This window comes from Amblyomma mixtum, chromosome 2, assembly GCF_055824585.1.
Source record: "Amblyomma mixtum isolate Tamu chromosome 2, ASM5582458v1, whole genome shotgun sequence".
Classification (NCBI taxonomy): Eukaryota; Metazoa; Arthropoda; class Arachnida; order Ixodida; family Ixodidae; genus Amblyomma; species Amblyomma mixtum.
This window is the reverse complement of record NC_143013.1, coordinates 112,484,800-112,512,502: the sequence shown is the minus strand read 5'-3', so window position 1 is coordinate 112,512,502 and position 27,703 is coordinate 112,484,800. Positions and strand designations below refer to the sequence as shown.

Genomic DNA, 27,703 nt, shown 5'->3' with positions numbered 1-27,703 from the left:
TGCAAGGGCTTGGAGCGCCAGAGTCGCTGTCAGGTTACTCACAGTCACGCTCTGTGCCGCAGTTTATCGCCTCAATTTCCTGCCTGCTACTGTTCGCCGGCTGCGCCAGCGGAGGACCTTCTCTGGTTTCTTCATTGCGCTGACTCAAAACCTCCCTGCAGTCTTTCTGGCACGGAGCCACTGCCTTTAGACCTACACGTCCGGTCCCTGTTCCTGCGGAACTGGCAGTTATTTCTGAGCTTGCAGCTGCCCTGTCACTGCTCTCCTGAGCGACTGTTGTGTCCATAACTGACCAAACGGGGTTTTCTGGCTGGTAGCTGACACTCTGATGGGAGTGCTGCCCGCTGCCATCACTAGGATCTGAGTCGGCCTCTACACGAATGCCGAAGAAGCGAAAGAGGGCGCTTTTCGCTATTTCATAATTGTTGACCTCCTCGTCAGACAGGCGCGCCAATACACCGCCGACGTCACCAGGGAGGATGGCCACTAACATAATCGACAATTCGCCCTGATTGAGCTCCTCTTCCCTACAGATCCGCTCAAAATTCTCGAGGAAAGCTCTGAAGCTCTCGCCTCTGCGCTAACTCCTCAGACGATCTCGGGCCCTTCGCCATCTCAGAAACTGAGTCTTACGCACTAGCTCCTGCTGCTCTCGTTTACGCAGTTCGTCGAGCTCAGCGCGTCTCTTACGACACTGCTCCTGCCATTCTCTTTCTTGCTCCTCTCGGAGCCTTCGCCGTTCCTGCTGCTGCAGCAGTTCTCTACTCTCGTTCTCGTCACGGAGTTTTCGCTTTTCCTGCTTCTCTCGCTTCTCTCTCTCCTGGAGAAGCCTTCGCGTTTCTCGCTCCAATTTTCGCTCTACAATTGTCTCCCACGTCTCGTCTGCCTCCTCGACTGTCACCTCCTCCGCCCGCATCACATCCAAAATCGCCTCTCTCGTTTTAGAGGGGTCTACTGATATCCCCAATTCTTCCAAAATTTCAGAGGTCCTCTACCTTGAACTTCTCCATCACGGGAAGCACCTCGTGCCGCTAATCCAATCTAAAACCGAAAGCGTCAGCTTGAAGCGAAGAGTGGGCTCGGCAGCAGCACATCGAGCACAATGATCGGGAACCCATTTTGCTTCATTGCGCAGGATTTGGCCGTCTTGCAGCCCGTACAACCATCATGCCTCGGTTATGATTTGTTCGAAGTGCCTTCATATCAAGCAAGTGACGTTTGCTTCGAGACTCCAGCACGTGCCACCCTTTGCTTGATTAACCACCCCAGCGTGCCTATCACCACCGTTTCTGCGACTGTGCCATCATTGAGAACGTCACATCACGAGGGTATCGACGCCTATATAAGAAGCTCCTCATCGCCGCCGGCATCCAGTGGGCTCGGCAGCAGCACATCGAGCACAATGCTCAGGAACCCATTTTGCTTCATTGCGCAGGTTGGTAACTATTTATCTGCCAGTTGCTATCGTAGCGATAACCGCTTTCTGTTGCAGCTGCCCGGCCCACTGTGTATAAAAAATGCTTTGTCGTACGTTTATTCTTTCCAAGACGATCTGTTAAATTGTGGTGACATAGAATCAAATACAGGCCCAGATATGACAGAAAAGGAAATGCTGCAGCAGCTACTCTTGGGCCAAAGCACCCTGGCGTCGTCTGTGAACGACATTCTGGTAAAACAGGGTTCTTTTGAAGAAAAGATAGATGGCTTGACAGATAGGATTAAAAGTCTTGAAAATGAGGTAGCAACGATCAATACTTTAAAAACGGAATTGCAGGACCTGAAGTCGACTGTAACTAAAATGGAAGGCACCAATACATACCTGTTAAATAAAACAGACGACCTGGAAAACAGGAGCCGTAGGAACAGCCTACTTATTTTCGGAATAAAAGAAGAGAATGAAGAATCAGGAGCAGTGCTTAGGGAGAAAATAACAAGGGAAATTTTTGACGAGAAGTTAGGAGTGGCAATAAACAGTTTAGAAAGGTGCCACAGAATAGGTATAAAATCAACAAAGAATCGCCCTGTCATCATAAAATTGAGTGACTACCGAGAAAAGGCTTCAATAATGAAGGGATGCCCGAAGTTGAAAGGCACATATTTTTCGGTTAGTGAAGACTTCTCAAAAAGAATTCGTGACGTCAGAAAAAAGTTATGGGAAAGCGCATCTCGGGAAAAGAGCAATGGTGCCAAGGTTAAGCTTGTGTTTGAGAAGCTTAACATCGACGGCAACATGTTCGGATAGGATAATGCAAGAAACACTCGGTATAAAATCCCGAGGAACCAAAAGTGACACCAACAAGGGAACAGTCTGGTTTTCAAAATTCTTAACATAAACTGTCGCAGCGTCGTAAACAAAGCTGCAGAACTCGAAGGCATGCTGTTCTCACATGACGCGGACGTTGCCATGCTTACCGAGACCTGGCTAAGCAATGAAATATTTGACAGTGAATTTGTACCTAAAGATTATAAGGTTTTTCGTAGTGACCGTGACAGAAGAGGTGGAGGAGTGGCAATTTTAATGAAATCATCATTGCAACTTTTCAGGATGCCTGATGCTCAAGGCATTGAAGCCATATTTTGCAACAGCCGTGGAAGAATTGTCAATAGCATAGCCTATGGAACGGAATGGGAACATATAGAGACACATGAGAAATACCGCATACTAGGAATACTTCCAGTGCATGAGCTATTTAAGTATACTGTGTTGACCCGCTACTATTATTCTAACAAGTTTAAGCTATTAGTAAAGAAAGATGTATTACTACGAAAAACTGAGAAATATGTTAAACCACGAGTCTTTACAAACTATGGAAAGAAAGCCAGAAATTATTATGTACCTCAGATATTCAATGAATTAAGTGAGATACTGTACGATTTAAAATCACGAGCTGTAATGCTCAGAGAAGTAAGGAAATGGTGTTCAAATTTGTCTTGTAATGTGTGATTTTTTTTTTGCCAAGTGGGAAGCTTGACGGGTTTCTTTTTTAGTTTTTTTTACATTTTATCGTTTTATATTTTATTCGCATAGGATTCTATTACTTGTATTATTATTTTTGCCCTTTATGTGAATATTGTGAATGTATATTGCTTTATATCCTAGTTTAAGGATGCAACACTGGCTGCCTGGTCTTCTAACAAGCACTATGTGCTTAGATTGACCAGTACTTCTTTTTGTACACTTGTTATGAAATAAAGACTTCACTTCACTTCAAACAGGGTTCGCTTTGTTCTTGGTGTTTTTTACAGGCCTCCCAACTCTTCTGTTGCGGTCTTGGAAAACTTAAGAGCATATTTACAAGGCCATGTAAAAAGAGACGATAGACTAATACTGGCTGGTGATTTCAACTTGCCTAATATTGACTGGCACACCTTTTCATCATTCTCTGCCCATAATGCTGATACTGTAATGCTCGACATTGTGTTCACATTTTACCTGCTGCAAGTAGTAAATAATTTTACGAGAATGCAAGGAGCCGCGGGATCAATTCTAGATCTATTTTTTGTCAGTGGTGCCATCCGCAGTTTCGTAGCCTGTGAAGTCACAAACGGAATATCCGATCAAAAAGCTGTGCTGCTGAGCTTGTCAAATGTGTACCCAGATCGTCAAACTAGCGTGCAATTTTTTCCCAATTTTTCGCGTGCGGAAGACGAATCTATTCTGGACATGCTTGATTCATGTTATGAGAATTTTAGGAATAGCACTGATAGTGTGAATGACCTATGGCTTACTTTTAAAATGATCGCATCCCATTGTATTGCCCGTTTCGTTCCCAAAATTGCAAAAAAGTTTGTGTACCGCAATCCTTGGATTTCTCGGGAGACGTTACGCTTGCAGCGAAGGCTTAAAAGGTTAAAAAAGAAATCAAGCGGGAATTCATCATTAAAACCAATTGTGGAAGCAATTTCAGAGGAACTTAAGCAGAAAATAATTTGCGACAAAGAAAAGTATTACGGAACGCTCCTGCCCTCGTTCATTAAAACGTCTCCCGAGAGATTCTGGCGCCAAATCACGCCCAAATCTTCTTCCACGAACGAATTAATAGTAGACGGTAAATGTGTGCGTGATGAGGCTGTTGTTTGTTCTGCGTTCAACAAATTTTTTCAGCCAGTATTCACAGAGGATAATGGATGCCTGCCCAACTTTTCTGCAGCACTCCCTGCCATATCTGATGTTGTAATTTCAGAGACTAGTGTTTGTAACTTGCTTTTGAACCTTGATGTCAAAAAATCAGCAGGTCCCGATAACATACCAAACACTTTTTTGAAGCGCTATGCGGAGTGGTGCGCAAAGTACTTGACAGTAATAGTCAACAGATCTTTACATGACGGATCTTTACCGGATGACTGGAGGACAGCCGCGATTAAACCTCTGCACAAAACCGGAAAAAAAGCACACATCGAGAATTACCGACCCATATCTCTAACTTCCACATCATGTCAAATTTTAGAACATATAATTCATAAACATATATTAGGTTTTTTGGAACAGCACAAAGTACTTACCGATTTTCAGCATGGTTTCAGGCGTGGGTTTTCCACAAGTACACAGTTAGTTGAAACTGTGCATGACTTGGCTCAGTCGATTAACCAGGGAAAACAAACAGACGCAATATTCATGGATTTCCGTAAAGCATTCGATAAGGTGTCACATAAGAAACTAATTCATAAATTAAGTTATTACATTAAAAACGACAGGATACTTGCATGGATTAAAGCTTATCTCTCGAACAGATGTCAGTTCGTCACTCTGAACAATATTTCTTCTAGCAGTGTCCGGGTTATGTCTGGCGTCCCCCAGGGATCTGTTTTGGGACCACTCTTATTTCTGTTGTTTATAAATGACATTGTGGCAGATCTTTAAGTTCGCGTGAGGCTGTACGCGGATGACTGTGTCCTGTATCAAATGGTGTCTACAGTTGACGACCAGGTGCGTCTAAATAATGACCTAGCGAAGGTGGTTGCGTGGTGCAACAAATGGCAGATGTGCATTAATTTTGAAAAAACCGTGTTCACGAAAATTACAAACAAGAAAATGCCTCTTCATTTTGTGTACGGTACTAACAGCATATCATTATTAGAAGTGACAGAGTATAAATATTTGGGCCTATGGATTACTAACAACCTTTCGTGGTCAAAACACATAGACTCTGTAGTAGCAAACTCAATGCGGAAACTATTTTTCTTGAGGCGCTCCCTAAAGTCATCCCCACCTAGTGTTCGTCTATTGGCGTACAATTGCCTCATCCGTCCGTCACTAGAATATGCCGTAATCATTTGGGACCCTTTCACGTTAACAAACATTCAGAAATTAGAGCGAATACAGACTAAGTAGCTAGATTTGTTTTTAACTCATATGGCCGTGCATCTGTAAGTGAGCTCGTGAGGCGAAGTGGGTTACCCCCCGTCACTGAGCGCAATCGTGTTTGTCGATTAAAGTTTTTTTTCCAGCTTATAAAAGGACATTATAAAGTTGATACCTCTAATTATTTTTCTTACTCCTCAGGTTATAACACGAGACAAAGGCATGCACTAACAATCACCCCTTTGAACGCGCGAAATAACTGCTTTAAATATTATTTTTTTCCGAGGACAATTACTGATTGGAACAAACTTAATAGTGAGACTGTTAATCAAAATTCTTTACTTCTGTTTGAAAAGTGCCTGTAAATGTTGCGAATTTGTGTGTGTTTATATGCTTGTATTTTGTTTTGTCCCACCCTGCTATGATCTGTACAAGATCGCAGTATCTATAAATAAATAAATAAATAAATAAATAAATAAATAAATAAATAAATAAATAAATAAATAAATAAATAAATAAATAAATAAATAAATAAAACACAAAACTTCCAAATTTTAATTTCAAAGAAAACACAAAATCCACTACTAACGTCTGCCTGTGCTAGTGCGGTCTGGCGAAACGAATGGCAAACATCGGGCACTCACCCTGCCGAGATACAGCTGACGCCGTCAGTCCCGTAGCTGCCGGGGTCCGTTGGAGCCGGTGACTTGACTTGCACATCTCATCGAGCGATCCAGTTGTTGGGTGCAGATTCTATCTCACCGCTGGCAACCAGTTATTAGGATCGGGTGAGCGTGGTCGGGCCGGAGAAGGGACGAGGAAGGCGGGAGACGGGGTTACGAGTAGAAAACAAGGAAGGAGACTTTATACAGGAATATTTACATTATTTACAAAAAGGGTAGCTGAGAGGGACTCTCAGTGGAGAAGAACTTCTTCAGGAGTTAACGCGAGTGCCCTGGAGTATCAAAACAACTCCCCGTTAAATAGTCTGCGTATTCCCCAGATCCCTGACTGGGGAATAAACTTCGAAGGATGACGGCCAATCGCATAGGCAAACGTGGACTCCGGAGGTACCACCCACGGCTGGGGTGGTGCGGGTGTTGCGCTCTCTCGCAGCTCGGTCGATGGGAGGGGTTAGGTGCGGACTAATCCAACACGGCTGGAAAGGAATCTCCCGCAGCCTGCCAGCAGGTGAACGACGTACCTCGTGCACATGTTGGACACTTCCCTGCCGGATGTCCAAAACACGAGACGTCGAGGACACAGCCGTCTTTCAATTAGCACTTCACCACTCTGTCCGTCGACCCGAGGGTCGAGTCGGCCGCCTGACGCCGCCACGTCGCCACCAGGTCGCTGCTGTTTCTGCCACTGCTGTCGTCTTTGCCAGCCCCCGCCGCACCTTCGGCCTTCGCCGGTCAGGGTCCGCTGCCTTAATCCACTTAGGCAGGAGGGGAGATCGAGCTGCCTTAATCCACCCAGGCAGGAGGAAGGGGGGGGGGGGGGTCCCATACACAACAACCGACACTGCAGCACCTTTCGGGCGGAGAGCGCGAAGCCGGAGAGGTCACGTGCAGCCAACCGCTCTATCGGAGGGAGTGGAGGCTGGCTCAAAACTGTTCGTAACCTTGAAAAAATGGACGAGCCTTAGTTCGTCTGCGATACAAGCTAGCCCCCGCGCGGTTGGAGATAGCGGCTGCCGAATGCCTGCGGTGCTGTAATGATAACACGCTCTAGTCTCAAAGGCGTAAGTGAAGCGTCCTCCAAGTTTTTTTTTTTTAAAGATAGGCTTTTAGATTCAGAAAAGCGCTTATAATGGCACAGTATTGTCAGTGGTGTAGCGCATAAGAATGTGTCTAAGATATGCTAATATTTATAATATATATATATAGAAATATTTAGTACCTAACTTTTAATGGTTACTCTTATTCTGTTTATGTATTAAGAGGAGTGTAAGTAATATCCATACCAGTTTCTAGAATTTAGAAAACGCAGTTACTTTTTGCGTTGAAGCCCGCCAAAATTTTGGCTATTTCCACGATTTACTTGCACTGGAGGAGCGGCTTTGCTGCAATGTTTTTGAAATTTACATTTTGGCACCTTGCAGCTATAATTTTTTGGGACGCAGCGCCGAAATTAACCCTGTTTTCGAAATTTTGAAAACTACTATGGACCTCAATTACGGTTGGCTACTCGCTTCTAAATGGACAAATAGACTAAAGGTAATAATTAAAAACTTAAGTGCCCAATATTAGTTCAGGAGCCCACTAGATAGCACGTATTAGCTGTATTGTGATGCGCTACACTTCCGACAAAGCTATGAGGAAAAAAGCACTCTTCTAACCGCGTTTTTATTGGTTCAGAACGTCTGGTGTGACAGTAACAGGATTGATATTAAATTCATTTAATCTTGATTTGGCTTGCCATTCTGCTTTTTCTTGATATAAGTACACTCGTGTCTTAGCTGTTTGCGTCTACTTTAGGAGTTTATTTTACTGCAACGTGTGAATAAACTCGTTCAATATGTTTATATTTTTTTAGTGCGCAAATATGCCCTTGGGCATAAGAGAGTTATATTTAAATGTGCATAACGGTGTCCTCTATAAATGCCAACAAGGACTCGTACTCTGGCCCATGGCCGCAGACTCGACTGTCTGGTGGTCGGCTGGTGTGGTAACCTTGAATGGCGAGGTGTCGCTTGCGTGCCTCCCGATGTCCGGGGCAAGTTAGCATCAAGTGGGCAAACGTCGCCTCTGTAGCAGAAGCGGGACAGAATGGGCGGTTCAGAAGCGGTGTCTGTGATGTCCAGGAGGTCTGTGATGCCTGTCTGCAGGCGTTCGCGCAGCATCCACCCCGATTGTCCTCAACGCCACCTCCTCACAGCGCGTTAAATCAATGGGAAGGTTGGACCGGTGCGGTCGATTTAAACCACGCGTGGAGCGGCGGAGAAATTCCTTTTTAGCAGTATGACATCTCCTGCGGATAATTTCAGTAGAGGGAGTGGGTATCTCGCATTAGAGACAGCGCACTGTCCGCTTCACTGAGATGGTGCGTATTGCGTCGCGCTTACACAGCTAGGATAGGGCGTGGATATGATTTCTCAATGTAGTACATATCGAAAACAATGCGCTGGGACAGTCTAGGTGCCGTAGAGCCCTCAATCAAATGCTTTTCGAGTGCTTACTTCGATAAACTAAATTCGACTCCTGATCCTCAGCAGTGTCCATTTTAGTATTTGTAGGTTTTGGTCATGAAAAGCGGCCAGACTTTCTCCCAAACCTGTTATTTCGCTAGACTGAAAACAGAGTACAGCTCAAACCAAGTATACTGATGTTTCTGTCTGCAGCTGCCGAGGAGGAAGTACGTCTTTTTAAAAGGCTAGCAGGCTGCAAGAGTTTGTGGAGAATCATGGCCGACACATGTTCTCTTTTAGTCTCTGTCGAGTTCGTCCTTTTGCTCAGAATTTCTGGCACAAATGAAGATGTTTCTCCTTCGCTGAGTGCAAGCCATATCCAAATCCTGCGTCTGGTGTCATTCTTTGGGCAGAACTTTTGAAAAGCGAAAACAGCAGCAGCCTTTCTTTTAGCGAAGAAACGCTGTCGGTGCAGATACTTTCCCTCACCTTCGCAAGTTCTTGCGAATGTACGAAGAGGCATTTGCGTGTCATATTAAAGATGCAGTGTTCTTTTGCAGGCTATTGCATCGTTGCCACATCTTCTGTTACTGCATGCGACGGTAGATATGCCACTGTTCGACTGTTTGACAGCTGATCTTACAGCATTCAATGGCTCTGCTAGGACAGCAACTTATACATGGCATGTCAAAGGACAGGATGGGCAACTGCAGTAAGTGTCAATTTCTGAGCACCTTTTTCTTTACGAGACGCGTCGGCGAGAAAAAAAAGTGCGTAGGGACCAAAGAGAAGAGAAAATGTGCACTATTATGAAACATAATTCACTATCACTTCTTAGTTAGAATATTGTAAATTTTCTTCTGAGCAGACGGTACGCAGCGCCGATGTAACTCTGTTAACATTCCTGCCTCACCACTGGCAGCAGTGCTGCTACTTGCAGCTGTTGGTTGTGCGTGAATGCGACATGTACTGGGTGCCTCAAAGGTGTACATCAAAAGTTGCCTTAGAGTTGCTGAGTGAGAGCCGCGTAACATTCTTCGCATTATTTTCCTGAAATCAATCTTTGCCTTTCTTTTGAAGACCTAAGCAATTACTTATTAAACTTCACCAAACCATCGCGTGAAAGCTAAAATGTAAAGCTATGCACCCTTGATAAGAAATTCCAGGAGAAGCATGGTTCTTCTAGGTGTAGAAAAGAACTGGGGTCCAGCGTGACTTGGAGGCACAGGACAGCTGCCTGGTTGCAAACAGAGGGTCAACTGACCAACGGCGCTAGTTGTCAACAAACGGCTGCTCTGTGAAGTGCATTGCAGAAGCATTGCAGAATGGAGTAGGGTTGAAATGACATTACATGCAAAGAAGATGATTTGCCGGCGACACCAGCTACAGCAGTGAACATCTGTGAGGAATCGTTGTCGCGGAGGAGTAAGTTGTATACAAAATACTTTAGGAAAAACAGTTTTAATAAGAAAACTGCAATAACATTAGAGTAAACCATAAGAAACCATTAAAAAGCATCAGATAATATCAGCAACCAACAGCTAAGGTCGGAAAAATGTCGATAACAAAACGGGCAATTCAATTTGTTTTTTTTTTGGAAGTGCGACGAAGCATTGGAAAAAGAGAAAAAAAAATAGGGGTGTGCGAATAGCAAATATTTCGAATACGAATGGAATACGAACACTTGGTTTCGAATATCGTATCAAATATCGAAGAATCAAGTACAGACGCATTTAACCACTACAAAACATTTATTTGAACACACAAGAACATCCAGTTCAACTATAAATGAATAAATGAACACGAAAGGTGTGTGTGGCAGCACGGAAGGTGTCCATGTCTCGGACATTCTTCTTAGAAGAGTGGAAAAATCAGAGAAGATGGCTAGTACACAGCATTGATTAAGGCTAGATTGCCATAAGCACAAAAGTGCGTTGCTGGGATGAACATAAAAGGTTGTTGTGAAGGAAAACCAGCTGCTACACATGGTCAGGCAGAAGCAGTTCCCTTCTAGCTAAAAGATTTCTCCAGCCGCAGAAAATGCCCTCTCACTTGGCACTGAACTGGCACGTATTGTGAGGTACTTCCTGCACAGCTCTGACTATACCAGCTTCGCAGGTATAGCCACAAAGAAGCTCACCAGAGTAGTCAGCTAGGGCATGGGGCAACGTTACGCATTCTCTGGGCGCCGCCATGTTGTTATGTCTCTGTCGATAGGACTTCCGGTCCGAAATGAACGCCGGTGTTCGCAATAGAGTATTCGGCTAGATACGATATTCGCGTCGGTTTGAATATTCGAAACAACACGAATACTTGGATTTCGAATCGAATACAAATAGTAAATAAGTAATATTCGAATTATATGAAAAAATTTCGAATAACCGCACACCCCTAAAAAATACAAAACCAACCGGTTAAGCATAATTTTTTTTTGACACAGTACCATTATAAACATCAAAACGTCATGACTTCGTTTGAGCAATATAAACAAAAAGGCATTACAACACTAAGGCCACATAATCAATAAATATAAAAGAGGGTAAAGCTTTTCTGCAAAGGGTTTAATCGTTCAAGCATGCGATATCGGGAGGGAGGTGCTGCCAGTCGCCGCATGTACGTGGTAAAGCTTAGTAAAAGCATGTGTATGTGTTACAACGAATGTATCCAGCCTGTGCCTGTGGTCAAGTCGCGATGAACCATGGGATGGTTCTAGAATGAGCTGCTTTCTTAAAGTCTCAATAAGAGGCATAAGCAGGGGGTGGGGCAGGCCTACGCCTTTACATAGAGCCATAGTGACCAGAACACTCAAAGCTTATATGAACACGCGGAATCGGCAAAATTAAAATCACGGTACACTGTACTGACGGGCGACTTCAATGCGAAGGTAGGCGAGAAGCAGGCCGGAGACTAGGTGGTAGGCGACTAAGGGAAAGGCTCCAAGAACAGCAGGGGTGAGTTAGTAGAGTTCGTAGGAAGGCATAATTTACGGATCATGAATACCTTCTTCCGGAAACGAAGGAACAGGAAGTAGACGTGGAAGAGCATCAATGTGGAGACTAAAAATGAAGTATATGTGCTCCTTCTGCTATCGTGCAGCATATGGAGCGTCTCGGAAAGCATCAGTGTAGTAACCACAACCTGCAAAATAGTGAGGTCTCGAATTAGTCTACACTGGAAGAGGGAACGGAAGAAAATAGTGAAGCGGAAGCCCATTAACTAGGTAGAGGCGATAGGGTCAGTAGAGGAATTCAGGATACCGGTGCAGAACAGATATTGGTCTGTAACTGAGAAGGCGATCTTAATGTTGAAATAATGAACAATATTCTGCGAAAGTGTGCTGTAGAAGTAGGCGATGAGAAGGTTCGGCAGGATACCAGCAAGCTATCTGACTAGGCATAAGATCTGATTAGGAAACGCCAAAGCATGAAAGCGTCTAAGCCTACAAGCACAGTAAAACTGGCAAAGCTACCACAATTAATAAATAAGCGCTAGGTAGCCGTCACTAGAAAGTGCAAAATGGAGAGAATCGAGCATGGTCTAAAAAATCGGAGCCGCCTAAAAGCAGTGAAGAGCTAACTAGGCACAAGCAAAAACCAGGTATATGCGCTAAGAGACGAAGAAAGCAATGTCATTAGAAATATGAATAAGATAGTTAAAGGAGCTGAATAGTTGTAATCAGAAAGTTAATTATAGAGGCGGTAGCGCACAGTAATGGGTCATCCAGCCACTAACGAAAGAGGAAGCAAAAGAAAACATTAGGCGTAGTGCTAAGACGGAAAGCAGCTGGTGAGGATTACGTAACAGCAGGTCTTTTGTACGGCGGAGGGGTATTGGGCTCGAAAAGCAAGCGACCCCTTATGCGTGATGCTTTATGACGTCGAGCTTATCATAAGCTTGGTAGAACGCTAATATTATCTTAATTAATAAAATGGAGACATCAAAGACTTTACATGTTCCAGATCGATCAGATTACTTAAGTTGCCTACAAAGTATTTACTAAGGCAATCGGAAATAGAATTAGGAAAACTGCAGACTTTTAACAACCAAATGATCAAGCAGGCTTCCGTAAAGGATACTCGACAATAGACCATATTCACACTATCAGTGAAGTTTTACAAAAACAATCAGAATATACCAAAGCCTCTATACAGCCTTTATTGATTACGAGAAAGCATTCGACTAAGTGGAAACCACAGCAGTCATGCGGACATTGCGAAATATGGGTGCAGAGGAGCCTCGTGTGGAAATACTGGAAGATATTTATAACCATTGTGCAACCGTCATAATCCTCCATCAAGTCAGCAATGAAATTATAATAAATAAAGATGTCAGGCAGGGAGACACGATCTCGCCAATGAAATTCACCGCATGATTACAGAAGGTGTTTCGAGGCCTCAACTAGGCACAGTTGGGGTGAAGAGTTAAAGGAGAATACATTTGCGATTAGCTGACGACATTTCCTTGCTGTGGCACACAGCAGATTAACTTCAAAGTATGATAAATGAGTTAGGCAGAGCAGAACGGCGGGTCTAAAAATCAGCAGGGAAAAAAGGAAAGCAATGCTTAGATACTTTCGGAAGAAACAGAAATTCACAATTCATAGCAAGGTGCATGAAGTTGTAAGAGGACATGTCTACATAGGGCAGGTAGAGACCGCTGATCCGGATCATGAGAGGGTAATAACTACAAGAATAACAATGGGGTGGAGTGCTTGGGGTAGGGTATCTCAGATCATGAATTTCAGTTTACCAATATCCCTCACACCTATCTCGTACCGGTACTCACCTATGGCTAAGAAAAGTGGAAGCTCAAGAAGAGGCTTCAGTTTAAGGAAAAAGCAGCCAGGTATGGGAAGAAAAATGATATGTGTAACATTAACAGACCCTGAGCGGGCAGACTGGGTGAGGGTACAAACGGGGGTTAAGGACATCCTAGTCGAAATCAAGAGGAAGAATTGGGTTTGGGCAGAGAATGGAGTGCGAAGGCAAGATAACCGTTGGTCCTTAAGGGAACAGAGTTGATGGCAAGAGAAGGCAAGCATAGCAGAGGGAAGCAGAAAGTTAGGTGGGCGCTAGAGATTAAGAAGCTTGCGGGGATACGGTGGCCGCAGCTGGCAAAGTGCCCAGTAACTTGCAGAGACATGGATTGAAGAGGCCTTTTGGGTACAGTGGGAATAGTAATGATGAAGATTAATAATGTGGTAAACATTTAGCACGACTTTTTAGCCGAAATCGGGTTAGTTCTTAATTATTTTGGTGAAAAATTTAGGGAATACCAAGATCACCCGTATTCCGTGCGTCCTTCCGGGTTTCCACTCTACAATCAAGCTGAAAACAATGTCAGTAATGGTTAGTTGCCCCCAAATGAGCTTTTCAATTACTTGGAATGGTACGGTCACCAAATATTATTCCAATTGCCTCCAGGGTACTGCGCACAATTGCAGATCCAGAAAAATAGAAATATAGATAGGTGGCTGGTTACAGCCCCACGGGCAAGACAGAGGCGCCGCCCTGTTGGGGGACGCCACCATCGCCAGGGCGACGACAAGGCGAACCTGACGATGCACAGGAGAACAGGGTCACGATTGTTCATTTGATTTCAATAAATTACCTGGAACTCAGTGAAAGCCACTACAAAATGAGGTGGAACAAATATTAGGATGTCCTTGGGTTGCGAATACTTTAAGGTTCCATCGTAAAACAAAATAACTTGACAGGAGTGGCGAAGAAAGTTTCATTAACTAATTTTTATGCAAAATTAGTTAATGAGTCTTATTAACTAATTATTATGAAAAATTTGCTTGAGTCTATGGGGCTTAAGTTCCCAAAACGACTGAGGCTATGAGGGGCGCCATAGTAGAGAGCTACGGATAATTTTTACCGTGTGTGATTGTAGCAAGTGTACTGACATCTCACCGTACATGAGCCTCTAGCATTTCTCCTCCATTGAAATACGACCACCGCGACCGGGATCGAAATCGCTTCTCTCGAGTAAGCTTGAGAGCTCCATAAGAACTGAGCCACCCCGCCGACTACATTGGAAGTTGGAAAATAATGCTAAATAACTGCTATTTTTTTCACAGGAAAAACATCCTTGTCCACTACGTCATCAGCGAAGAGTATCCTGACTGTGGAGTCGCTATCATAAATAACGGTAAGGAATATTCTATGGGATTACAAAGGGCATGTTTTAAACTTAACAGATCGATGTAAAAGCTTAGCTCATGACTTTTAAGTTTAAGAATGTGCATCGAAATCCCACATTTTGACCACTGGTGGTGAAGCAGGCGCAGAAGAACAGAGAACCAAGCCAGGTAATACTAGAAACTACATGGAGAGAACCTATGCTCACAGCAGTGGAAAAAAATCTCTGAAGTGGCAAGCACAGCTGCCGTACGATCCAGACTTGCCTTAGGTGTACGTCATGCTCAGTTTTCATGTAATTAGTAGCCTTCCAGAGCTGCCCGAATGGCCGTGATTGCTAGAGGTCTATCGGCGCATCGCTGCAGTACTAGAGCAGCGACCCAGTTCTACCCTGTGGGTAAACCCGAGCACCTGTTCTAGCGTGAAAAATGGAATTAAATGAGACATATGACACATGGGACTTGACGTCCCAGAGATGCATGTGGGCTATGAGGGATGGTGTAACAGAGCAATTCCGAATAATTTCGGCCACCTGTCGTTCCTTGACCTGTGGTTCTTTGATCTAACCTCACACGAGCGTTTCTTTTCTGCCAGTGCAGCTGCTGAGTCATCTTGTACTGAGTCGCTGAATGCTAAAACAAGTGAGCTATCCTAACGGGTCGGAAAAAAAATACAGTCAAGTTTCTGCGGCGAGAAATTAAAGCAACGCTCGCACTGCCACCGTATGAAACTTGATCTGTGGAAATATATTTTGCGAATCTATAAAAACGAGCTTTTTCTTTCAGAACCTTTTCTTCTAACTGATCCGAGAGGTCTCCGTGATGTCTCGTTTGCCCTTAGAAAATGCCTGAATAAAATCAGATAGACCTTGCCAGCGTTATCGTCAAAAATTTGCTTGTGCACCAGCACGAACCGCTTGTTTTCTGATCATGTTGAAAACACAAATGTACACGGGCATAATGTAGTTTTTTAATAGATGTCGTTCCTTACACTACCACACAATGTAGTAAATGACAGCGAATGAATTGAAACAAAGTGGCATGAAAGAATTGCCGTGACTTCTCCGTGTTAAGCAGTTAGCGCGAATAGCCATCATTTTAGAGACACACCTTCCGGGCTATATTTCTTCAAAATTTTTAATTTTGTTCCTTGAGCACACTCTAGAGTTGCCGAAGACGTCGTCATTCTTTCTGATTTTCAATAGCACCCAATATTGAATCAAATTTAAAAGGAGATTCTGAGTGCCAGATGCGGACAATCGATGAAAAAAATTCTTTTCTTTCAGCCAAATTTCAGCTTTGTGGCCTATGCATCAGGTGCACGCAGTAGATGGGAAAGTTTAAGGAAAACAGTGCTCGAAATGACAGCCACGCTTTCGAAGCGCTCGTAGGGCTAGATCAGTGGGTCCATCGGAAAATGGAGAACTCGTGCCACAACGAGCTCAAATCAAAAAAGCCCACAGCTGTTCGTTATTAGCATCGCTTATTATTATTATTTATTAGAAATAAGTGATGCTCTGGTTTGCAGCTAAATCAAAACAACGTAATGGAAATAACATTGCATGGCAGATTCCCTTACACATGCGAACTTTACTCGGTTTAAATACAGCTTGCGGATTCCACTGTAAGCGCTGTTTCCACTCTGCAAGGCTATAGCATAATATACGCGAAGTATGGGTGGATTTTCCGTTCGGCCTATGATCCGAAGGTAACGGGTTGAATACCGGTCGCCGCGTCCCGATTTCAGTCGAGGCGAAGTACTAAAACGCATGTGCGCTGTGCAATGCCGGTGGCAGTTAAATAAGTGGTCGAAAATAATCGGCAACACTCTACCATGGCGTCGCTCATAAGCTATTTTTTGCTTTGCGTCTTAAAGCTGAATAATTTCAGATCCAAGCTTCGAGCAGGTTTTTTAGAGTTGAATTCGGTCGGTTGGCATCGGCTTTTTGAAGCTTATCAGCATGGCTCACGTCGCAAATGTTTTCGTGGGAGGAGACAACCTCAGAGAGGGAGCAAAAACTAGCGCTCTAAAGTAGATGTCAGCAGGCTAGCAAGTATAAGTATGATGTTAGAAATTTCTAGTTTGGAAGCTTTGTGCGGCACTAATTTATTTTCCAGGCACACGGATTAACTGTACAGCACGATTTTAACTAGTCTTATTCTAAAGGAAACTACTTTTGTTCGGTCATGAAAATTTAGCTCAGGTGAAAGAAGCTTAATTCCATCCAACAGTTTAGTTCCATATCAGATGCTTTCTTACTCTTCCGTACTTTCTTTAGGAAAATTAACTGAGAAATTTCGTACACTAAAAAAATAGCATTTCTCTACGCTCTTTTTAACCTACACCGCATTCTGGACAAGAAATCAGAACAGAAAAGGCCAGAATCAACGATTTTTTTCTGAGATTAGAATGGACAACAGGATTTTTGTGTATGAATAATCAGCAGGTGCAGAAAGGGACACGGCTGAAAAATCATTCGTCACTGTTCTCTTGGGCGTCATGACCTTCAGCGCAGAAATCCAACATTTTATCTTCTTTTTTTCAGGTACTTCTAACCCAATACCAGCAAAGGTGGTCTACACCGATTACAGGAGTTGCATTATTGACAACATGTTTCTGGAGTCGCAGACAAGTGAGTGAATAGGCTGTGATTTTGAAAAGAACTTTCTTTTTACTACGTCCAAATAGATAAAAAAAAGCCCGCTAGTCAGAGGTGTTCGAATTTGAGAACATTCATGGCAGTGCCCTCAATCATTGCAGTGGTCACAGTGGGTGCAACGGAAGCATTTAAGTCATGAAGACACTGCACAGCTGTTACGTCACACAATCATACCGTTCTGCCAGGTTTAGAATAGAGGACCGCTGCCCGAAATAAAGTAATTTAAGGCGTTATTGCGGATGGGAACAATGAAATCTGATAAAGGTAGCTCCTGCTCCGAAAGCGTCATGGGCAAGATTTTGGCCCACCGCAAACAGCTCGTGGCATTTCGTGAAATAAATGGGCCACTGAAATGGTTTTGACGGTCATATTCTAGCTGAACACATCTGTAGAAGTGTATTTTGTACTAATTATAGTCAATTTTAACAGGCGTGCGACGACCCCATGATTTAAAAATGTATTTTTTAAAAATGTCTTCTCGCAACCGAATGGGGCGGCACCTTGCCGCCCCTTCGCTACTGCCGCAGAATTGGGAATCTGATTGAGCCTTCCCATTGGGCGCGCCCAAGTTATGTCACTGAAATAAGGCGCGGCGGAATGCAGGCCTTGCCTGTTTTTTTTTCTTCCGCGATTGTATTTCTCAGTTGAGAAGAGGAGGAGCATCATTTTTGATCGCCGATATCTTCGCTGTCATGAAACAAACTTGAATAGTTTTGCAAGGCGATGATGAATGAAATACCGGTCACCTTTGAGCGTTTTTTAACCTCATATAATACTCTACGGTCCCTTCAATAACGTTGTGTTCCATTCTTGATAAGACCCCCTTCGTCCCAGAGATATTCTGTGGGTAGGTTATAAAAGCATTCATTGAGGACAGCTATGATGCAGGTGGATAAGAGCATGCACAGAGACCCTATTAGCTACCATACAAATATTTGTCTTGCTACAGTTGTGCCCCATACTAGTAGTACAAGGCCTTTATTCGGCCATAATTTACAGGCCGAGCATGTCGGCCGCCCGGGCGACCAGAACTCGCTGTTCAATATAATTCCTTTTTGGCAACCACCACAGGAAAACTGAAACAAAATAACTACCTCAGAGGCACATACCTATATAGGAAAGATTCTAAACTATTTCAAAGTGAAATTGATGTGATGTGAAAGGAAACTTTGCCTTGCGTAATGCACAGTGCCGCCAGAATGCAGGACGGTGCCACGTGAGTCTTCATACAGATCGTGACGCCTCTTTCAACAACGATTGCTGTCAATGTGATGAGCAAAACGTTGTAGCTTTGTCGAAATTCCGTACAGTGGACGAGCGATCAACTGTAGCTCTCCCCTTTATTTTGTTTTCCAGAGAAGTTACGCTCTAAAATAGAGCACGCGGTATCGGGCTCAAAATTTGACAAAAACAGCCGCTTTTCTTGCGATCGCTTTTACACGCTGTCAAGGTCAAAAATTTTAAAAGGAAACAAGTAGATTACTGGTGTAACCATGGATCTTTAGGTAAGCATAGGGTTGTAACTGAAAATTGCGCAGGGCACGAGTTGGGTGCTAGCAGTTTGGAAGAACAACCCGGATGAAGTGCCTTGGGAACAGTAACAGTTTTGAAAATTAGTCGCCATGACCCTTCTAACTTAGAAGATACTCCTCTCTTTTGTGGTCTCCCTGTCCACATCAGTGCTACGCGCAAAATGTATTGGGTAGATACCCAGTGTATCCTGGGAACTAGCCGGAACACAGGCGCTCTGAAATAGTCCTTAAGAAGTCGCCGTAAAAGGATTCTGTAACTCAGAGTAATACAAGGTGTCCGAAAAACCTCGGTCAAGGTTTTTTTATGGAAAAACAACTTTTAAGTTTATGACGAACGGTTTTGTTCAAAAAGAAGGCGTTTGAAATGCGTTCGAAGATATGAGTGTTTAGTTCCCTAACGATGAAAACCTGGGCTGTTTCCAACTTAATTTAAAATTTTTTCCTCAGCCTTCATGTTTCTAAGAAACAACAGTGCTCAAAGAGTGACCATACAAGGACCTACTGCAGTCATGGTGCTTAAATTGTTCTGATTTTTTTTCAGTATGCTTGCAGTGGGTTACACCAGGAACAGAAAACGCTGTTCCCGAAGCTTGTAATGCTGCCTTCAACGAGAAGTGTGGAGATGGAGTGTTGGTTTACGATGACGACGCATGCAAATGATATAGCAACTCACACAGATTTCGTACATTCAGAGCAGTGCTATTTGAAGGGAAGTACCCGATGGTGTTTGTCGGTAATAAAACAAAAGAAAAATTAGCACTCTATACGAAATACGTTTTTTGCGCGCATGCACTCGAAACTTAAACGCGTGCTTCTATCATGGTTTGTTATTCACACACCTTCTCGTGCACGCCAGTGTACTTGAGGCTGGGGCCTCATTGATAAGATAGCGTCCGCAGGCGCTTCGCCTGTCAGAGCTAAACCTTACTGGTGCGGGACTAAGTATCCACGCCTGGAAATAAAGGTGTAACCTTGGAATGCCGTGGCTCTGGACTCCCGCACACTGGTAATGGCCCCGTGAAAATTTTGTTCAGGTCTATTTGAGCCGCATAGCATGTTGCACGATTCAATGAAATGAATGAATTTTCTAACGAATCTTCACGCTTTTTTTTTGCTTCTCCTTTCTGTAGAATATATCATTCTCATTCTGCCCTTTCTGTAGAGCACATCAGGTTCTCATGTGATTGCTGTAAACGATGAAAAATAAAATAACTTTCGCTCCTTGAGACTTGCACTTACTAATAAAATAAGCACTTATATGCGCGAGAATTTGCAGCGCGCAGCCACACGACTAGAGACAAAACCGCCTAGTTTAATGAAGCCTCCGCTGTTAAGCGGATTTCGTCTTGTAACTGGGTCTCACGCACCAAACGTTCCCCTTCTACAGCGAGCCGTTCTGAGAACAGCGTACAATTCTTCGGTCGTCGTGTTGCTCTGCTGGGGTACAAGTTGATCAGCTAAACGGTGTTTTCAATTGCAGTGAAGAAATATTAGGCTGACAATACTGAGGCAGACAGAAATTAGAAGCGCTGATTGAAGGGTAGCCCGCGAGCTCGACCTGGTCAAACATATCAGCCAGAATCCGCACAGCAATAACAAGCGTACCATCACTCCGTTTTCCCACGACCGTCACCGGCCATAAGCGCCATTTTAGAGTCGGCAGATGTATCGCGGTTCTCTAGGATCTAAACACTCTGAAGTTCCACAACACACGGCTACGAAATCCAGTTATAAAACACACCACCGCGATTCCAGGCCTTGCATTCCCGACCCTACCTGTTGTTTTCTCCGGGCTGTTTCGCCATCGCAACCCGTCAGTCTTCAGCGGCAGTGACGGTGAAGACATTGACAGCTGGCTGTTGTCCTGCGAGGGCATTCAGGATGCACAGAAAGTAGGAAGAAGCGCTGAAGCTTAACATTATTGACATTCACTTGATACAAGTCGGGAAACTGCTACTCCAATTATGAGGGCGACATACCGCCTTGTGACATCATTCAGGCATGCTTTGTGGCTGTCTGCTGTCACTTTGCCAAACTGAAGCTTAATGGTGAGTTGCGAAGAATTACCACCATGGCCCACTTTTCTTCCGGGCAACACTCAGCACTGGTCGCATGATCAAACGGTTACAACGATGACTCAATGTCATCGTCACCTTTGTTGATTGAAGGAATGAGCCAATGAAGTCACGCTCTCAACGGCAAATATCTGGCTCACCGATTTCAACTGCTGCGTAGTCATTTCTCTCTCAACGACTGTATCCAAGCGTGCAACTCGGCATCTTGCAGCCTCATGCGTTCTCCTATGGATATGAGCTCTGGCGCACTCATCGTGCTCAGAAGGAAACTGTCAGTGTCGTGCTGTTGCGTGAAAGCCAAATTTGTAAAATCAGAGGCTTGATATCGCTATCAAAGTGTTGCCTCGGTTGAAATGGAAGAGAAAGAGGCAACGCTGGCTCTTCCTACATGGACACGAAACTTACCAGCTACTCCGCATATAACCAACAAACGACACCAGACCACCGGCCCAACACCGCCATCCTGGTCCACCGAAATTTAGCAGCTAATCATATAGACCTTAGTTACCCCGAGGTTCCGCACACTTTCGTACAGGTCCTACCGAACAGCCGCTCACAAGCCCCGCTCCACATCCTCAACGTATACAGCCCCCCTAGCGACAAAAGCACACGAGTGGCAACCCTCGTTCGTAAGGCCTGCGCGATTGCACAAACAGGGATGCTACTCATCTTAGGTGACTTCAACGCGCCGCATACCGAGTGGGGCTACCCCCCCAAAGCATGCGGTCGTAAGGGAGCCAAAGTGTGGGAGACAGCCCAAACACTGGGCCTGACACTACTCCTAGACCCCGACAGGCCTACTCGCATTGGAAACAGTGTCACACAGGACAGCTGCCCTGATCTCACTTTCCCCCGCAACATCCCAGACGCACGCTGGGAAAAACTCGGCATGAACATAGGTAGCGACCACTGTGTTCTAAGCACAACCGTCACGGCTACACACAGCAAAGCCCCCAACTGAACAATCAGGCACAGTAACTGGGACGCGTTCCGATACGTGCGCGCCAAACGCACTTCGGCCCTATTAAGATCGACGTCAACAAGTCTCGCCGGGTGGCCGCCAGCACGCCTGCTTCTGTGTATGGCTGCGAGCAACTTGAGTGTGATTGCTTTCGGGCCTGCCGCCATGGACCGCACGCACGGAGAGGACCCAGGTGCCAGCTGACTTCAATTACGGAGTTTGCCCGGTTGGAGTACAGGACCAAAACCAGACCCCCTTTCCGAAAGGTCTGCACGTGTAGAACGCCGCCGCCGCCGTCGCCGCCGCCTCGGGGAGACGAACGTTATCTTCCCCATTTGCCGTGACCGTGCCAGCGAACAAAGGGTCTCGTTTCCTGTTGCTCTTTGGCGTGCCAAGCACCGCGACAAGCTGGCGGGCATCATCTCCGACCCTCGCGAACGTCTCCAGGCACGGGGAACCACTTTCGGCCTTTTCGTGACCTCGCTTTCCGGCCTCGAGCGGCGGGTGTCTTTGATTATCAGCAGATGTCGGTGACCCGCAGAAACCTTCGACTGGCCGGAGGCCATCACCTACCGCAGTCAACGCTACCTCGACGACAACCTTCTTTCCCTCAGACTCCACATGTGACGGGGGCGTGGCCCTAAGTGCAGTGGTGTGTTTGTGCGCACAAGTTTGTGTTGTTTGTGATCTGGGCCCCTCCCACCCCGGCGTGGGCGTCCTCAACCTAGGGAATTTAGGGAAGAACAGTATAAAAGTCGACAACGAGTGCGGCAGGACAGCCTCCCACAGAGCCTCATTTGGAACCTCACTTCTAACCATGATGTAAAAAGATGTAAATAAACCCTCTTGTAATCTTCCTCCCATCACTTAACTCTTTGACTTGGCGGCACTCCTGTCCTGGTGGTGGTGGTGGGATCGGGTTTCGGTAGCTTGACCGCGGTTACGTCCAGCGACCAACTAGCAGCAGCGAGCTAGCAACGACGCCGAACCGACCCATCTTCGCCAACAACTGGTGGCAGCGGTGGGATGAACCTGGTGACATGGTGCTGCATCTGCGGGTGAGTGTTTGGTTTTTGCTTTGGATCCTCCAGGCTTCAAATTGTGGGTTAATAATTTGAACTGCTGGTTGATCGGGTGTTTGTATGTCTGTAGCACAGGGGTAGTTGCTCAGAATCACCATGAGCGAGCAAAGCCAATATTTAAAAGCAGCGACCGTGGACCTGACGAGGTTGTCGGGGACAGAACTGTTGTTCTTGTGCGATGAGTTAGGAGTGGATGTGGAGGAAAGAGCGGAAGATTCGGATATTGTCCAGGCAATCCAAAATTTGGAAACGGAGGAAGAGGATGATTTTGAAATTGCTTAGGATAATATGCACAAGTGGGTAAAAGAAGAGCAGCGTAAAAGTGCCGAGGAAATGGAAATTCAGGAGCGTGAAAGAGCTGAGGAAGCGGAAAGAGAGAGACTAGAGGCACAGCTACAGGAAAGTAGAAGAGCTCGGGAAGAGCGTATGCAGAAACTAGCTGCGGAGCTGAAAAAGCTTAAACTCGAGGCTGAGAAAAGGCAGCTCGCAAAGCTCAACGGGCTTAATGGGAACGAAGTAGCAATGAGTGGCGCTATCTCCGTTCAGACAGAGCCCTTAACGTTCCAGTCCATCGCCGAGCTGGAGAGACGTGACGCCGTAAGAGAGGATTGTGAAATGGCGCAAAACCGGCATGGATGGTACACGACAGAGCGCGGCTAAAGTAGAGAGGCTACAGCGACAGTCTTAGAGTTAGCTAGGTGTAACTCCGCTGGAGCTCGTTCAAAAAACGAGTGGAGAGGGCACGGATGGCGTCGGACAAAGCCGAGGAAAGAGAGACTTCCCAAGGTAGCTAAACAGACAGTCACCCAGTCAGATAGTCGCAAACCTGCGATTAAGGGCCGAGAAACGGAGTCTAACCGGCACCCGCGGTTTAGAAAAGAGAGAGCTCCGAAGAGAGGCTGTGCAGTGAGAGTAGGAACCGTGGCCGAGTTGGTTAAGCGTGAGGACGCTAGAAAGGGGCCTGTACAGGCGACTAACCGGCACGGATGTGAAAGGGATAACTTCCCCAAAGGTAGAGGTTTCAAAAGGGAAACAAAGGGGAGCCCTTTAGGAATGGCGAATAGTGGCAACTCCGATTTGAGGCGTCACTGCGGTGCCAGTGACCAAGCCAGGGTTGTGGCTACCTCGGCGAAGCTGGCGAATGAAGAGCGTGGAGCTGCTGTTGGGTTAGAACGCAGTATTGAAAGCCAGGCTGAGACAGAGGAAGAGCGTCCGATTTAGAAGAGCAGTGCATTTCAGAGGAAAGCACTGAGAGCGATAAGCCAGCTGCGGAGGACTACCTTATGGGGAGCGAACTGCTCATTTCCGGGGCAGCTGAAGGTCCGTCTATCAGCTCTGTGGAGATGACCGTCTGTTGCGAAGGCAAAGAGGTAAATTTTGTGACTAATGAAGGATCACGCGGTGCATGTCAAGGGCTGGAGGAAACAGTCTTTGCTCAGGCGGTGCACGCGGAAAGTCCAAAGAGAAAAAGGAAAAGGGCAAGGACAACAAAGAAACGGTTGAAATGTCAGGCTCTAAATTCACGTGTGCGAACAGGTGCTAGTGTTAGCACAGATGAAAATGTGGCAGAAGGGAAAGAAAAGCATTTTCGCATTAGAGCTAGTAAGTTCGCTGCTAAAGTTACTGGTCAGGCGACACGTGGGGATTGTTCTAAACCTGACCGCAGTAACAGAAAGGGAAGACCGCATCTTCCAAGCAGAGCAGGAGGGGGTTTTTCAAAGGGTATCGGCCAGCGGGAAAACCCAGACAACTCGTACCTGACAAGAAGGCGGCAAGGGAAAAGGCAAAGCGGTCCAAGAGACCGGAAGGCGCTAGGTTGCGCGACCGTCAGCGCATGCGAGCACAGGGATTGAGAAACAGAGACTCCGCACGCAGGCATGTTCACCGCGCGCAATTGAAAAGAAGGATGCGTCCTTCACTTTCGGCACTGGATTCCGGGAAGCGCGCAGGGCGAAAGGGTAGCCGAGCTCAGTGCTGGGGGCGTGAACAAAGAACAGCTTCTCGCGCTGGTCGCTGTGCGTCGCCAAGAGCCGGTTCTCGACTTTGCATGCGCTACCAAGGCTTTTGGAGCGTGTCGAGGGGGCGCGGAGACGACAGAAGGAGTCGTAGATGGCTTTTTTCAGTGGCCTTTTGTAGCGAAATGACAGCCGTGTCATCAGTCAAAGCGCGACCCCAGCGGGCGCGTCTGAAGGGCTAATCCCTTCAACGCGGTGGAGGTGAGTCAGCTTTCACCGCCGCGTAGCCATTCGAAGTAACGGGTTTTTTGTTCCTTTTTATTGTGTGCTAAATCGAGAAGGGAAAGGCTACTTTGTTTGGGCTAAAGATTTGGACTTGACGAATGTTACTGTGTTTTTATATTGTTGAAGATTTGCGGGGTCGCAGCGGAGCACCAGAGAGAGACGACCAGCGTGGCAGGCTTCTAGTTCCGGACTGCGCGTGCTGGGCGTGCGCTCCGAGCACGCGCTGTCGTTCTTTATTTTCTTCTGTCGCGGGAACGCCGATCGCAGCGCCTGCGCTTTATAGCGTCGCCGGGCGCTACAGGGCCCCCCGCCTAGACGGAACGTCGAAATATACGCGCCGACGGGGCAGAGATGGAGTAGCCACGGCAGGCAAGCAGGCAGCTGGAGTAACAGTGTCCCCACGGGGTCGCTACAAGGTCCGGTAAGTTCATGTCGGGGGCCGGGAAGAGCTGTCGGGTGGAGTGCACGGGCTCAGGTGGACGAGCCTGGCTGCTGCGCAACGGGCGAGGGATGCAGAAAGGGGATGGTGATGACAGCGGCAGCCGACATGAAAAGTCACCCAGGAAACGTCGACGGGATGGCCGGAAACAAGTATTGACGGCAACTGGTAGGGCTGACAGTGCGCTCGAGGATAGCCTGAAGATACACCGGCGGCCAGTCTTGCGAGCGTTTGCAGTGCGTTGCCCCAGAGGGTGTGGCAGATGGTGCTCGAGGCGGCGAAGCAACTTCAAGGCAGGCGTAGGCGGAGTGAGCAACGGGCGGCTGCCATCTGGCGGGAAAGCCATGGCCGACTCGATACGGGTAGCACTAGTTGGAGAAGTAGAGCAGAAGTCCGGCACATGAGCATCGAAAGGAACGGGATGCGCTGGTGCTCCGACCACAGGCAGTGCTGGATGGGGCCCGCCCAAACGCGTCCATGCCGCAAGCAGGCCACCACCTTCGGTGGCTGTGTCGTCTGTCGCGGAGGCAGAGTCACTTGCGAAGCTGGCAGATGCCCAGAGAGCCATGGTAAGCGGTGCGGGTTGCGCATTGTGAGCGACAGGGCTCTGATGGGGCTTGCAGGGGCGGCTCGCGATAGGAAGGACAGATGGGCTCACCGGGAATGGGCATGAGGTGGCGGCCCAGCTAGCGGTGTCAAGCTGCTTTGAAGATGCAAACACCGGCGGGGAGCAAGAAGGGCCCACATCAGTGGACTGGTCGGGCTTGAGAGAAAGCGCTGACACCGGGTCAGGAACCTTTTCAGGCAAAGTGGGGCTGGTGGCAACCGCCATGCCTGTTACTGCTGTCATCGGGTTGGCTTTCTCATCCTGCTCCTGATGACGAGTAGTGCTCTGCGGACCTTCTGAGGGGCTGGGCGTGTGACAAGCAGGCTTGGTCGTTGTCGAGGGCTCTTTAACATCAGCGGGCGACGGCGTCAACCTCACAGAAGAGGCCTGCAGAGCTGTTGGCGGTAGTGACGAGGTAGATGGAGATGCCGGAAGCCTCGGCACGGCTGCTGCCGCAGAGTCGTCCTTGGCTGCAGGAGGCCCTGGCGACAACGCCACTGAAGCGCAAAGAGGCAGGGCCAGAGACGCGGGTACGATAGTAGTGGGAGAAGGACGCGAGGCGAAGCTCGTGCGGATCCCACCTGGTGTGGCGTCGAGAGAGACAGCCGGGCAGGAGACGCTGGACGGGAGTGGCGGCGATGCGGCGAGGGGCTGCTGAGGCGGGCCGGGTTCTGATGAAGGCTGCGTGGGCGCGAGCGAGGCCGGTGCAGGGCCAGAGGCTGGCGGCGGCGAAAACGGGTCCGCTGCGTCGTAGAGCGGCGGCGGAACGTAGTAGGCGCCGAAGTCGGCCAAGACGGCCGCACGCAGCGCATCGTATGGCCGGCCGCCGAAGGCAGAGTAGGTGAGCCGACGCAGGAGGTCGGCCGGGAGGATGTCACAAAGGACTTCGTGTTTGAACGGCTGGATGGTGATGCCGTTCAGGTACATCGCAGCCTCCAGTTGGGCGAACCACCCGCCGACGCCTGCAGGCCGGAACGCCGGGAGCGGCGGGTCGAAACTGGGGTGCTGCCAGTACGCCATGCTAGGACGCCGCTGGGAAAGAAGGCACGGTTCGCCGGGTCACCACTGTTGAGGGTTTTGCGGGGTCGCAGCGGAGCACCAGAGAGAGACGACCAGCGTGGCAGGCTTCTAGTTCCGGACTGCGCGTGCTGGGCGTGCGCTCCGAGCACGCGCTGTCGTTCTTTATTTTCTTCTGTCGCGGGAACGCCGATCGCAGCGCCTGCGCTTTATAGCGTCGCCGGGCGCTACAATATAACTTCGGCAAATGTTATTGGGGCCCCTGAGTTAGGAATTGCGAGGGTTAATTTGCCACGCTACGAAGTTATGAGAGCACTCACAGGAGTGTAGCGAAGATTCCCGAGTAGACGATGTGCTGTTTGCTTAGGTGGAGCCGTTTAGAGAAAGCAAGATTCTTTGTGTTGGAATATTGGCGCACGATTCTTTTGTATCTTTAGTAGATTCAGACGTGTCAGACTTGGTTGAGATTCCAAGATCTTGTTGCTACATTAACGACAGTGTAGCTAATGCCTTGCT

At 46.9% G+C, this 27,703-nt stretch overlaps 1 protein-coding gene across 1 annotated transcript in view; it reads left to right on the top strand.

Moving 5' to 3' along the window:
- LOC149360599 (uncharacterized) overlaps positions 1-19,426 on the top strand; it is a 31,340-nt gene extending 11,914 nt beyond the window's left edge. The window contains exons 2-5 of the mRNA XM_089569343.1: positions 8,993-9,144; positions 14,515-14,585; positions 17,121-17,207; positions 19,308-19,426. Coding sequence (XP_089425469.1) covers positions 8,993-9,144; positions 14,515-14,585; positions 17,121-17,207; positions 19,308-19,426 — 429 coding nt within the window. The remainder of the gene's footprint in view (positions 1-8,992; positions 9,145-14,514; positions 14,586-17,120; positions 17,208-19,307) is intronic.
- Positions 19,427-27,703: the final 8,277 nt, after the last annotated feature.